We start from the raw sequence: 15,083 nt of genomic DNA on the forward strand, positions 1-15,083 counted from the left end.
AGAAAATGTAATATTATTAACAGCTTAGGTCCCCAGCTTTCAGTTATGACTCAGTGGGTGGGCTCCCTGAATTCCAATAATGATTCAGTGGGGGTCCACAGGTTCCAGTATTGATAAAGTGGGCATCCACAGAAGTCAGAAGGTTGAGAATCACTGACCTAGTGTAATATTTGTTTGATCATTTTATAGAATTTGTTACCAACACCCTTCCGAAATAGCATAAAATGTGCTGCATTTGTGTTTCTAATCCTGTTATATTCTGAAATACCTACACAGTTCATTTAAATGTTGTCATGTGCTAGAAAATAACTTTTTCCTACCCCCATCCAGCAAGGTTGTTACATAAATCCTCTCACTTTGAAGTCAGAGAAAGAAAAGTAAACAAGCGCCATCCGAAGACAGTGCCTGACATTTGAACTCTGTCTTTGAATGCACCCACAAATGCAGCAAGATAAGAACAAGATTTACAGGCCTGTTTACATAAAAAAGGGAGGACTCAGAAGGATACTGTAATTAAGGTTTTGACTGGGGAAGGTACGATCTCAAGCTGGACAGCCTAAAACAAATAAAGCTAGCAAATGGAAGGCAAGAAATTTTACAAACCTCAAATCCACTGAGAAGCAACTGTCAGAATGCATTCACAGTATCACAAGCCCTTATGTCATGTAAACAATGCAGTGCTAGTTTAAAAACAAACCATGGAATGTTGTCATTGAGACCCTTTATATGGGTCTTCAAACAATGCACCCATTTTTGTTGTTAAGTCAGGAGGGTCTGTTGATTGTTGGTCTTTACAACCTGTCTAACATTTTCCAGTACTACCAATTTAGGCCCGGAATTATACTTTTTTTTGCGCCTCATTTGCGTCATTATTTGACACAAAAGCGGCGCAAACTTACATAATACAATTGTATTTTGTAAGTTTGCACCGCTTTTGTGTAAAAAAATTATGCAAATGCAGCACAAAAAAAGCATAAATGAGGACCATAATGTCGTATGCAGTATGTTCTTTTTAGGTAATAACTAGTAATGTTAGTGGAGCACAATTTATATATTTTATTACTGGGGTGATCCCTATATGGATACTGGCCTTCCTGGTTAGGCTGCAGGGGCAAGTAATGATATAGAATAGATTATTATTGTTAAGATTTGTGTGTGTCCTGATTTCCTATGGACTGATAGAGCTTAACTTGACAGTTTTAGTGGTGCAAGTGAACAGGCATACTGAGCATCTTCCACACAGGTAGTGTGCACTAACCAGTGGGAGGGCCCATAGAGTGCTAGTCACTGCTAGGCAGTGTATGTCATATGTTTGTTGTTATACTAGTATTATGCAGTTCCTGAAAATTTAGTAGGACTGTGTGTTAGGTCCACAACACTTTCATGACATATAGACTGTCTACTTATGCAATAAGTACATGTTTGTTTGTTCAGCTAGCTCACAGTGCCACATCGAAACCACCAACCCTTGCAGAGTTGTAGATTTTGTTGGTAACCTTGAACATGACCACTCTGATTCCCAGAGAGTTCATGGAAACAGATCTAATCCTTTCATTTGTCACCTTTGCATGCCCAAGGTGTTACAAAAAAGATGTGTTAATGCATTTTCAAATGTTTATTGAAGAGCTCTAATCCTTGTAAATTAAATGTAAACTGCATTTATTAAACAGATGAAACACAAAAATTTTAAAAGCATTATGGTAAAGAAAAACAAACAATTCAACCATGTTAATTGTTAATATTTCTAAAGTTACTCCTATCTATCACTTATTTCTCTATGCCTAAGAGACCATATCATCAGTACCCATCTGCCGGACATGTTGGAATGATCTAACCCCATACCCTTCTAAGGGGGTCATTCTGACCTCGGCGGTAAAAGCCGCTTACCGCCGGTCAGAAGGCCACCACAATACCGCCGCGGCAAGCCGCCACGGTCATTCAGACCCACAACTGCAAAACCTCAAAAAATCCGACCTCCACTGCAGTCCGCCACATCAGCGGCCAGTGGTAAACTGGAGATGACCAAACCTCCACCGCCACGCCAACAGAAATACGCCCATGCCATTACGATCCGCAAATCCACGCAGCGGTCTTTCAAACGCAGTAGTCCATTGGCGGTACACACCGCCGCGGTCAAAATACACACACCTTTACAAACCTCTACCACATTGGACAATGTGAAAGGCACACACCTGAAACACATACACACACCACTCCCACACACCCATTACAATATAAAACACACACCCACATCACCCACAAACCCCTACTAACAAAAATCAGAGACGAAGGAGATAGAGACACATCAGCGAAAATAGAGCTACATCACACAGAGGCACACAACACCATCACACACACCACATAGAAGCACAAAGCACCACACACCAACACACACATCACCACATACAACACCCCACACCTCATACACACCACCCCATGGCACCCCAAAGGCACCCACGCTTTTCGGACCAAGAACTCCGGGTCATGGTGGAGGAAATCATAAGAGTAGAACCCCAGCTCTTCGGCTCACAGGTGCAGCACACCACGATAGCCAGGAAGGCGGAGCTATGGCAGCGGATCGTGGACAGGGTCAACGCGGTGGGACAGCATCCCAGAAATAGGGACGACATCCGCAAACGATGGAACGACCTACGGGGGAAGGTGCGATCGATGGTCTCGCGAAACAACATTGCAGTGCAGAAGACTGGCGGGGGACCACCACCCACACCACCCGAATTCACAGCATGGGAGCAAGAGGTACTAAACATCCTGCATCCTGCTGGCCTCGCTGGAGTATCCGGAGGAATGGACTCTGGTAAGTACAAGCTCAACTACTTCACCCCCCCCAGCATGCTAACCCCCACCCCCACCCTCACACCTAACCCCCCATCACACATCCTCCCTGAGAATTTCTCTCCAGCACAACCCACCCAACACCAACCCCTGCATGCCATCCCCAAACTATGGACACCCATCACCTAAGCATGACCACTGCACATACCCACCCCCCCCCCACAAAACACCCTCACAACACCTCCCCCAAGGGAATGCCAGCACTGGGGGACAAGGGCACCCATAAAACGCAAGCAAATGCACACACAGAAACAATAACCATACCCTCTTACCCCATGCAGGACCCGAACGACAACACACCGGTCAGGAGGGACCAGAAATGTCCATCCCACCCCCGGAAGAGGCCCCTAGTGATGACAGCAGCTCTGTCGACCTGGACCCTGATGACCAGCCCGGACCATCGGGGACCTCTGGACAGTCGGTTCCCCTCACTCAGACACAGGCCACTGCAGACCCAACCCCCTCTGGGAACAACAGCACAGCTCCCACCCAGCGGGCCCATGCCTCAGTCTCTAGGACAGGTCAAGCAGCGGTGTGTCTGCCACTACAGGGCACCCAGGGTAACCCACCACCCCAACAACAACAGGGACCTGGGGGCAGTGGTAGTGGGCACACCGTCCAGGGGACAGAGGCCCAGGGAAACAGGGCAACTCGGAGGGCTGATGTGCGACAGGGGGGGGAGGAGAGGCCCAGGGAACCCACTCTCCAAGAGGCCCTCACCACCATCATGGCAGCCTACCACCACTCACAAGAAACAATGGCGACGGTACTGGCCAGGTTCCAGGAGATCCAGGCACAGCAGGAGGAACGCTACATGGGGTTCAGCGACCACCTAACCAACATCTCTACCGCTATGGGGAGCATAGTCCAGGCCCTGAACCGTATAGAGGACACGTTTCGGGACCATGTGGCATCACACAGGGCCCCTGTCACTAGCCCGGAACAGGAACAGCCTACCACCTCCGCCGGCGCTAGTGGACAGGAGGCCCCACCACAACGACAGGCCACCAGAACCCCACCTCCTGCTGAACAACAACCACCCCGCAAGAGGAGCCTGAGATCAAAAAAATCGACAGAGTAGGATGTCAAGACCCCCGCCAGCATCAGATACCCCCTGAAGTCCTCCCACTGTTCCACATTGCCACCCTGTCAAACCTTGAACTGCCCCTGCTCCATCCTTCCACAGGCATATGGACAATGCACCTGTCAGACTGAGAACTGGACTCTGCCATGGACATTACTCCACCCCCACCCATCACTGTTTTACTTTCATGTACCATCATCTTGCACAAAAAATAAATCACTCATTGCACTGAAATCAATCAGGACTCAGCCTGTCTTATTTATAAATGTATAACACATTTCATATCAATTACGTTCTGTTAACTTTGTGCTGAACACATACCGAGGTCACTTCGCATTAGTCCATGGGTTAACCAAGCAGAAGTCACGCAGTGGGACATACAGCACTGAAAAGGGAACGGAAAATCAAACATCATGTTAAAAGTTCTGTGGGGAAATAGACAAAGTTGAGATGTAGGAGGCTTTCAGGAAATGTAAAATGGCATGGGTGATTCTTAACTGTGTGCTACTGAAAATACTGTTCTATAACTCTGTCCCTGTTGTCTGTGTCGTCCTCTGAGTCTTCCTCCTCTTCACTCTCCGCAGGCTCCACAGCTGCTTCAACACCACCATCTGCACCATCCTCCTGCAGGAAAGGAACCTGACGTCGCAATGCCAGATTGTGAAGCATACAGCAGGCCACGATGATATGGCACACCTTCTTTGGTGAGTACATCAGGGATCCCCCTGTCATATGCAGGCACCTAAACCTGGCCTTCAGGAGGCCAAAGGTCCTTTCTATGATCCTCCTAGTCCGCCCATGGGCCTCATTGTACCGTTCCTCTGCCCTGGTCCGGGGATTCCTCACTGGGGTCAGTAGCCAAGGCAGGTTGGGGTAACCAGAGTCACCTATTAGCCACACACGTTGTCTCTGTAGCTGCTCCATCACATAGGGGATGCTGCTATTTCGCATAACATACGCGTCATGCACTGACCCAGGGAACTTGGCATTTACATGGGAGATGTACTGGTCAGCCAAACAGACCACCTGGACATTCATCGAATGGTAATTTTTCCTGTTCCTGTACACCTGCTCATCGTCTCTTGGGGGCACCAAAGCCACATGTGTCCCATCAATGGCACCAATGATGTTGGGGATATGTCCAAGCGCATAGAAATCACCCTTCACTGTAGGCAATTCACCCTCCTCTGGGAATATGATGTAGCTCCGCATGCGTTTCATCAGGGCAGACAACACTCTGGTCAAAATCCTGGAAAACATAGGCTGAGACATTCCAGATGACATGGCCACTGTTGTCTGGAATGATCCACTTGCCAAAAAATGGAGGACTGACAGAACCTGCACCAGAGGGGGAATCCCTGTGGGTTGGCGGATGGGGGACATCAGGGCTGGCTCCAGCTGGGCTCACAGATCATGGATAGTGGCACGGTCAAGTCTGTAGCGTAGTATTATATGGCGTTCTTCCATTGTCGACAGGTCCACCAGTGGACGGTACACGCGAGGATTCATCCTTCTCCTCGCAAGTCCCAGCGGACGGTGCCTAGGAAGGACAACATGGAGCACAGAGTCAGGCAAAGCACAGGTACGTTCACACAGCTTGCACGGTTGAAGAATCGCAATGGATTGAAAGGCGTGTATGTGTGGCAATGCAAGGCCTAGGCCTGTGTGACGCAGTCAAAATTAAGCCATGTGGGCCCTTGAAATGGCGGCTGCCTGACCTGAGAAGTGGGACAATGGGATGTGAGGTCAATGCGCTGGCGGGGCACACCGTGGCGGTAGGCAGTCGAAGACCGCTATACGAAGCCGCATTGGTTAACATTGAAGCCTATGGGTTTCAGGAGCCAATGACGATGTGCGCCGGTGGTCGCGGTACGCACCGCCGCGGGCGTGACCGCCATTTCCTAGCTGATTGATCACTCGAGACCTGATCATCCACAGGAGAGGACCTATACTGCAAGTGCTGCTGTGACCTCGGTCTGGAAGTGACAATGGCTGCTGCGACTGGGGAAAGGGCCCCTGCCTTCACGTCTGAAGAGTTGGAGAAGCTCGTGGATGGGGTCCTCCCCCAGTATGCGCTACTCTACGGTCCTCCAGACCAACAGGTGAGTACACCGGGTGCACATGGAATGGGCTATGCCTGTGTGGATTGGGGTGGATGTAAGTTGGTGGGGTGGGGGGCGAATGAGGAGTGCAACGCACAACAGATGAGAGCATGTGCCATATAGCAAAGTTGGTGGGGGGGGGGCAATCACATCTAACATGCAGGTCATTGATGATTGTTTCCTTTCCACCCTGTACATGTCAAATAGGTCAGCGCCCATCAGAAAGTCGACATTTGGCGTGCCATCGCCAAGGAAGTCCGGAACTTGGGGGTCCACAACAGACGGGGCACCCACTGCCGCAAGAGGTGGGAGGACATCCACCGCGGAACCAGGAAGACCGCCGAGTCACTGCTAGGGATGGCCTCCCAACCTAGGAGGGGTGCCAGTCGTACCATGACCCCCCTGATGTCCCGGATCCTGGCGGTGGCCTACCCTGATTTGGATGGGCGCTTTAAGACATCACAGCAGACACAAGGGGGTGAGTATCAGCACATTCTCCTATCTTTCTGCGCAGTGGAGGCGTCTGGGTGGGGGAGGAGGGCTGTGGGTGACATTAGGCCAGGGCGCTTTCTGTAGTGTAGTCCTCTCCCTTAGGCATGGCCCTGTGCCCCCGGCCCCCACCTCTGTAGGGTGACAAGTACAGCCATTGATGGTCCAGCATCACCCATGTGCGCGTTTGACGTCTCTTGACCTGTTGTCCTAGTCAGTAGTACTGAGTAGTGTACCCCGAATGCGCGGCTTAGTGCATGAGGCTCCTGTGTCTGTCCTCTCCGCCAACGGTGTTGACATTGCATGCACTCAACCTGGTCTTCTTTTTTCTCCCCCCACCCTTTTTCTTCATCTTCTTGTGCATGTGTGCATTAGCATCATCAGGCGGAGGAGATTTGGCATCGGAGCACGAGGGAGCTGCAAGTCACAAGGCCCCGATGGGCCCAGGAACAGACACCGAGGAAACCAGTGATCCGGAGGGCGAGGGGAGCACCACAACGGGGACCGGTGGTGAGACAAGCGACACAGACACGTCCTCGGATGGGTGCTCCCTAGCGGTGGCGTCAACATCCGTGCCCCCGCCTCTACAGGTACAGCCGCCACCCAGCGCACCAGCCCCGCCCTCCCTGCAGCCCCTCAGCCTACGCTCCGTGCCCGCTCGCCCAGGAAGGCGCGCGTCTCCTTCGCCCCAGGCACCTCAGCCCCTGCCTCTGTTACCCCTGCTGCCCTCAGTGCGGAGCTCATTGACCTCGTGAGGACGCTCATTGTTGGGCAGACTACCCTTTTGAATGCCATCCAGGGGGTGCAAAGGGAGGTGCAACAGAGCAATGCGTACCTGGAGGGCATTCATTCGGGTCAGGCTGCCCATCAACGAGCGTTCACTGCTCTGGCCTCAGCACTGACGGCAGCCATTGTCCCTGTTTCCAGCCTCCCTCTTCTGACTGCCTCCAGCCTGTCTCTGTCTCCTGTTCCTCAGCCTATCCCATCCACACCATCAGACCAGCCTGCACACACCTCAACACCCAAGGGCAGCTCATCCAGACACAAGCACCACAGATCCCACAAACACTCACCCAAGCAACACACAGATGCAGACATTCCAACAGTCACTACCACCTCTGTGTCCCCCTCCTCCTCGTCTCCCTCCTCCCTCCCTGTGACGTCTACACTCACACCTGCATGCACCCCAACATCAGCCAGTGCTTCCATCACCACCTCACCCTCCAGTACAGTCCACACGCGTGCAGTCACCACCCCCACTGCCATTTACACGTCCCCTGTGTCCTCTCCCACTGTGTCTGTCACCCCCTCTTCCAAGACACACAAACGCAGGCAGCCACCCACCCAACAGCCATCCACCTCACGACAGCCTACAGCACCAGCACCTTCACCCAATGACAGCACACCTGACTCTCCTACAACCACATCCTCTTCCTCCACTCCCATCACCACTTCTCCTACCCTTTACCTTGGCCCTAAAAAACTTTTCCTGGCTAATCTTAACCTCTTTCCCTCCGATGACCAACCCCCTCCATCTGCAAAGAGTCCCAAGAGCACCTCAGCCACCACCAACCCAGCTTCGAGTGTCACTGTTGTGCATGGGTACTGGAGTCCACCCTTTGCCAGCAGTGACACTCGATCAGCAGCAAGGACACATCCAGCCCCCCCCCCCCGGCAAGAGGACCCGCAAACACAAGGGCCGCCGTGCGAGGACTGACACGGCTGCCCCCAAGGAGCAAAGTGCGCCCACTTCACCAGCCACAACATCTAGGGGAGGCAAGGGCCCGAGAGCCCCATCTAAGGAGCGGAAGGGCAGCAGGAGCGCGGAGCAGGTGGGCCCCACATGTCACATCCCAGCTGTGAAGGAGGACACTAAAGAGCCGAGGACTCCGTCCCCGAAGGGTCCAGACACGTCACGGTCCGAGGGCGACTGAGCAGGGAGTCCAGCACAGGTCTGGCTCCCTTGACCTACTGGATGAGCACCGCTGAACAGGGCCCGCCGTGCAGAAGAGCACCGCTGAACAGGGCCCGCCGTGCAGAAGAGCACCGCTGAACAGGGCCCCGCCGTGAAGATAGGCACCGCTGAACAGGGCCCGCCGTGCAGAAGAGCACGGCTGAACAGGGCCCCGCCGTGAAGATAGGCATCGCTGAACAGGGCCCGCCGTGCAGAAGAGCACCGCTGAACAGGGCCCCGCCGTGAAGATAGGCACCGCTGAACAGGGCCCGCCGTGCAGAAGAGCACCGCTGAACAGGGCCCCGCCGTGAAGATAGGCACGCTGAACAAGGCCCGCCGTGCAGAAGAGCACCGCTGAACAGGGCCCGCCGTGCAGAAGAGCACTGCTGAACAGGGCCCCGCCGTGAAGATAGGCACCGCTGAACAGGGCCCCGCCGTGCAGAAGAGCACCGCTGAACAGGGCCCCGCTGTGAAGATAGGCACCGCTGAACAGGGCCCCGCCGTGCAGAAGAGCACCGCTGAACAGGGCCCCACCGTGAAGACAGGCACCGCTGAACAGGGCCCCGCCGTCTCAAGCACCGCTCCGCTGGGCCCTTCATCTCAAGCACCGCTCCGCTGGGCCCTTCCTGTCAAGCACCGCTCTGCTGGGCACCACCGTCTCAAGCACCGCTCCGCTGGGCACCGCCGTCTCAAGCACCGCTGCGCTGGGCCCCGTCGTCTCAAGCACCGCTCCGCTGGGCCCTTCCTGTCAAGCACCGCTCCGCTGGGCCCTTCCTGTCAAGCACCGCTCCGCTGGGCCCTTCATCTCAAGCACCGCTCCGCTGGGCACCGCCGTCTCAAGCACCGCTGCGCTGGGCCCTTCATCTCAAGCACCGCTCCGCTGGGCCCTTCATCTCAAGCACCGCTCCGCTGGGCCCTTCCTGTCAAGCACCGCTCCGCTGGGCCCTTCATCTCAAGCACCGCTCCGCTGGGCACCGCCGTCTCAAGCACCGCTCCGCTGGGCCCTTCATCTCAAGCACCGCTCCGCTGGGCCCTTCCTGTCAAGCACCGCTCCGCTGGGCCCTTCATCTCAAGCACCGCTCCGCTGGGCACCGCCGTCTCAAGCACCGCTCCGCTGGGCCCATCCTGTCAAGCACTGTTTATGGTTCACTGTGCCCACCATGCCTCCTCCTTGACCAGTGGAGACTGTCATCCACCTGATGGACTGTGGCTTTGCACTCCCCAGGATGGTACAGTGGGCAGCCCACCCACTGTAGAGACTTGAGAGACTGTGGCTTTGCACTCCCCAGGATGGTACAGTGGGCAGCCCACCCACTGTAAAGACTTGAGAGACTGTGGCTTTGCACTCCCCAGGATGGTACAGTGGGCATGGTGGCTCCTCGTGGATCTGGCGTTGTGGACTCATGTGGCTGTGGTGCTCCCCCCTTCCCTTCCCCCTGAGGTGCCTGTAGTTTTTTCATCAGATTCCCCTGCAGTGTTCTCTCCAAAGGACTCAGGTCTCCTGTGTGGGCTTTGCCCTTGTGTCGCTACACTGTGGCCCACGGACTATTCTATGTACTTTGGTTGTACAGGACTGATTGCCTCGGTTCTCCATGGCAGTGTATATAGTTTGATTTTTGTATATATTTTTTACATAGTTGACGTATATTTGTCCGAGCCTATTATTTACATAAATTAATCCTCACAATTTAATTATGTGTTTGCATTTTTCTGGGGTGTTTGGGTGGTGTCACTGTGACTTGTTGCTCTGCATTGGTGTGTACATAGTTGGGGGGGGGGTCGCATATGTGTGTGGCCGTAACCTTTCGTCCTCCCCCTCCCGTGTGTCGTAGGTGCAGTACTCACCGTTGTCGTCTGCGCCGGACTTCGTACTCGTGGTAGATGAGAAGGTAGACGAGAGCAGGTAGGATGTTTAATTCGGGTTCCATGCTGTCCTCCTTCCTCGTGGAGTGTGTATCGGTGAGCGTTTTCCCGTTCGTGGTCTGTTTCCGCCGTGTTTTTATCGGCGGGGCTCCCGCCCCGGAAAAGGTGGCGGATTGGTGAGTCGTGATAGGGTGGGCGTTACATTGTCTGCCGCCTGCCTGTTGGCGGTGACCGCCGAGCTGTTTGTATGTACCGCCGTGGCGGTCGGAGTGTTAATGTGGCGGTCTCTGTTGGCGGTTCCCGCCAGGGTCAGAATTCCATTTTTTGGACCGCCGGCCTGTTGGCGGGTTGGCCGACACTTTATCACCGACCGCCAGGGTTAGAATCACCCCCTAAGTGTGTAGGTCTGCACACTTCTCTCACTTATCTATCTTCCTACTCAGGATGATGGGTGGGATCAGCAGGGCTGCATCTCAGTCACAGCTCACAGCAGCCTCCAGAGTAGCTCCAGCATGAAGTGAAACACCTCTTACAAACTTTAGCATGGATGCTGCTTAAATGATAAAACAGCATGCTTATAGGACTATGCAAGAGGTGCCGAACAATGTCTTTAATTAGTCTGGGGAGAAAGATTGGTCTCCTCCGAGCAAAATTAAAACAAGCAATTGCGTTCTAATTGTGTGACTCTGGAACAAGTTGTGTAGACTAAAGGCGACAATGCCTACCTGGAATAAATGATTCACAAACTCGTATTAGGGGAAAACATGTGCAAACCACTATTAGAAAAATATGCCAAGTTAAAAAGGAAAGCTAAAATGGAGGCTAAATGTAAGCCCTACAACACTAGCATATCCCTGGCGTTTCATCCTTGCTTGGAAGAGTAAACAGGTAGATTCCAATGGTTCCCTTTACTGTTTAATATTCTCAAAAGTTTTGTTATGATCTTTTTAACTTGACTTGAGATAGGTGAAAATGTAGTCACACAGCTTATTTTATCACTAATAGGTTTAAGATGTGTTTCGAGCAGTGCGTCTCTGTTTCCAGGTCCTATTTTTAGCTTTTTTGATAACCTTATTAGAATATTGGTGGTCAGCCAGTTTCTGGAATAGTTCAGAAGCCTTTTTGTCATATTTGCTTAAATTGGAGCAGTTGTGTCTGATGCGTAAGAACTGTTAGAAAAATATATTATTCCTTAGGGCATGGGGATGGCAGTTGTTGTAATGGAGAAGTCCATTTCTATCAGTTGTTTTATGGAAGATGTCAGTCAGAAACCATGTGTCACTGTTTTTATGTTGATATTGATAAATGACCGTTTAGTCTGACTCGTAGTGTGCCGGTAAATCCATAGTGTTTGAATTCCACCTCAAACTAGTGGACATAAGGACAGGCCACACTCTGTGGTAGTGGGTGACACTATATTCAAAGAAATTTTCCATAAGAGGTCGATGGGAACTCTGTATCTATCACAAAACGTAAGGAGTGTTGTAGGTCCATTCTGGTTTGGAAAGGTTCACTTCTACAACAAGAAGCATTCGTACTTGAGGGATTCTCAAGTGCAGAGCTTTGATGTCAAGACTTAAAAGGATGTTGGTTTCTGCATTGATGATGAGAACCAATCAAAAATGTGTGATTAGGTTGACAGGGTTGAGTTATTCCCAGGCTCAGTTGGTCTGCCGGGGACTTGAAAACTGTGGTTTGTGGATTTAACAAACAAGGAGTATTGGAGTTTTTATCCACCAGAATATCTGCCTCCCGTTTGGTAATCCAACCACATGTTTCTGCTTCTTCAAACATTCTACATATAATGCTTTTAAGTATGGGAGTGAGGTCTTCATTAATGGTCTCATAGTTACCTGTGTCTGATAAAAGTCTGAGACATTCAGCGTTGTACCTCTCACAGGAGAGAATCACTGGTTTTATAACCAATTCACAGTTGCTTTGAAGGGTATTGAATGCCTCTTTTTCATATCTTGAACAAGATGCCCTACATAAATATGCTCACATAGACCCCCTCAGTCCAGGATGTTTTACACTTGCATGGTTGCAGATACAAAGTTTCATCAACATTGCAAAACTATCTTGGATTTTGTCCTCTGTTTATTGCAATTTCTTCTCACCTTTTGCCTCAATGACCAGAAAGGAAGTGTATTGTAAATGGTCCTTCAAGACCCATCAAGTACAGGCTTCTCTTGCATTCTGAAGAAACCCGCTTCAGAAACGCATGAACAGATACACCTGAACAATCCTGCCCTTTTTTTATTGACCAAGTTATGGAATACAAAGGAGAGATAAGCATCAAGTAATATTTTATTGTTGGAGCAAAATTCAAGATTAGAGTAATAAAAGAAAAATAAAAAAGGTATAAATTGAATGTTAATATTCAGCAGATTTAATTAAATTACTTATTGACAATAGTCTGTGTTAAACAACTGATAATAGCTGTACACAGTAACTGCTATTCATCAGTAAAGCACTTCTATACAAAAATGTAATAATTTGTTTTGTTTCCTTCCTAATTTTGGCCCAAACCTATTTCTTCTCTTGATGCACATTCACGTTTTACAACAATTCAGAAATGTTGTTCATCATTGGCTGTCTGCTAGTTGGATGAATCTACCCTTTTCTCAACATTAGTTTAGCAAGTGATAAACAATTAAAACCCTGTTAACTGCTCCACCAGTGATGTCGCCCACTTCAAATAGAATGACCTCTGGGGAGACAATATCATCACCTTGACAAATACTCATAGCCTTCCGTGTTATCCTTCTAGAATTTAGCCAGTACTGGGCAACATGCCAGAATAAGAGGCAGATTGGCCTTGTCCTTATATCTAGGGCAAGACACCAGGGAGTGGCCCAAATCGGATCGCTTTTTTTTAACATTGTATTAAGATCAATGCTAATCATAACTTCTTGGAATATCTCCAATTTTTCTGGAACCACCACTAATTACCATTTTTCCCCTTTAGCTATTGGTAGTATTATGGTTATTTCATCTACAGTAACCCCATGTGTAGATTATCACTTGGGTGGTTGAAAATGCAAAAGTACACTACACCTATGGTGACCACCTCAGTGCAGATCACTATGGACTCTGGGCCTGATTTAGATCTTGGCAAACATGTTATTCGGTCACAAACTTAACAGTTATACCGTTATACCATCCGCTGCACTACAAATTCCATAGGATATAATGCAACCATAATACGGTAGACGGGATATCCATCACATTTGTGACAGAGTAACCACGTCCGCCAACGTTTAAATCAGGCTCTCTGTTTCCTATACTCAACATTTTATCTAGAAATCACTAATATCTGGTTTGTTAGTCTAATTAGTACATTGGAACGAAAATGAGACTAGAGTACACAAAATGTATTAGGCTATGACACAAATATGCAGGTATAGAAACAGTGTGCGTTGTGACCTAAGGGCAGGTGGGCACCCTAACTGTGTCAGAGGCTTGTTGTGGTGGAAATACACTACAAACTGCACAGCCCATTGATTTTGAATTGTTCTTCTACCAAAGAAGTCCCCTCATAAAGTGACTTACTTTACGCTCTCTAATCAAATGTATTTTCAACACTTAAATTAGGAGCCTTGTACAACCCACATATTGAGAGTGAACGTGTGCTAACAAATTATTGATTTATGGCACTAGGTTTATGTAATACCAGACGTTGCATTGTCAGCCCGCAAAACAATTATTTGTGAAGTTGTATGGTTATCTGTAAACCTTTTTTTTAACTACTAAATGTGATAACTGGTTTGTGTGCAAAATAGTTTGTATTTATTGTTCTTTTTTATCCCTTGATGGCTAGAAAGAGGCAAGAACTCCCTAGAGTATCCGGGTGGATTCGGCTCAAGCAGTCAATTTCTTACATCTTCTTTGATTTTAGAGGTGGTTTTTAGGGTGTGCGTCAACAAATTACCACAACCACTCTACTTTTTTATTGTCTCGTTATTGTTGCATTTTTCTGGTGCATGGACTTTCTCTGTGGATGTGTTTGTATTTTAAATTGCCTCCTTTATACTGTTGTCTCTTCCCTAGTTCTTGGTTTTTGTATTTTATTTTTTAGAGCCCGATGCAATTAGTGATGAGTCACCCTTGTGGAGCTAGCCCCACTAGTCAGGGAAAAACACTGGTGTAGCTGGGATATTGGAAACAAGAGCAAACTGATGTCAAGCCAATAACATGCTTGCGTTTATAATTTTAATAATGTTCTGTCTCATCCTTTTGACCTTCAGCAAACAATGGTGCTTCTTCTCAAGAGTTTGCCCCATGGCTGCTACTTCAACATTTTCGGCTTTGGAAGCAATTTCCAGTCATTCTTCCGGTGAGTTGCAGATTTGAGTGTGGAGCTGAGTGATGAAAATTTAATAATGCATCATGAAATATCATTGGTTACAAGTGACTCAATTAATGTTTGACCTTACTTGGCTCAATCCATGGATCTTTTGCTCTCTCCATGTTGTTGAGTATGAATATCAGTAAAGATTTGGTACAGAAAAATATTATTTCCTTTGCTGTCAACTAGATGAACTCTTTCAACGATATAACTTTAAGATGGGTGGTTTTGTTTCTAAATGGCCTTAGCCAATTTGTGCCCTGAAGTAACTGTGAGAATTGTGGTGTATTATGTGGTATGGTTGTGCAACCTTACCATACAATACACTGCCTTGGGTCCAGTCAGGCTCGTTTGCAAAAACTCTAGCTCAACCCTCTGTAGCTTTGGCTT

The 15,083-nt window shown here is 49.4% G+C and overlaps 1 protein-coding gene across 7 annotated transcripts in view; it reads left to right on the forward strand.

Moving 5' to 3' along the window:
- LOC138265564 (von Willebrand factor A domain-containing protein 5A-like) overlaps positions 1 to 15,083 on the forward strand; it is a 613,576-nt gene that overhangs the window by 191,212 nt on the left and 407,281 nt on the right. For all 7 annotated transcript variants that reach the window (XR_011199384.1, XM_069213382.1, XM_069213384.1 and 4 more), the window contains exon 8: positions 14,593 to 14,681. Coding sequence is in view for 6 of the 7 variants with exons in the window: in XM_069213382.1 (XP_069069483.1) it covers positions 14,593 to 14,681 (89 nt within the window). In the remaining variant the exon portion in view is untranslated. The remainder of the gene's footprint in view (positions 1 to 14,592; positions 14,682 to 15,083) is intronic.

This window comes from Pleurodeles waltl, chromosome 11, assembly GCF_031143425.1.
Source record: "Pleurodeles waltl isolate 20211129_DDA chromosome 11, aPleWal1.hap1.20221129, whole genome shotgun sequence".
In the NCBI taxonomy this organism is placed as follows: domain Eukaryota; kingdom Metazoa; phylum Chordata; class Amphibia; order Caudata; family Salamandridae; genus Pleurodeles; species Pleurodeles waltl.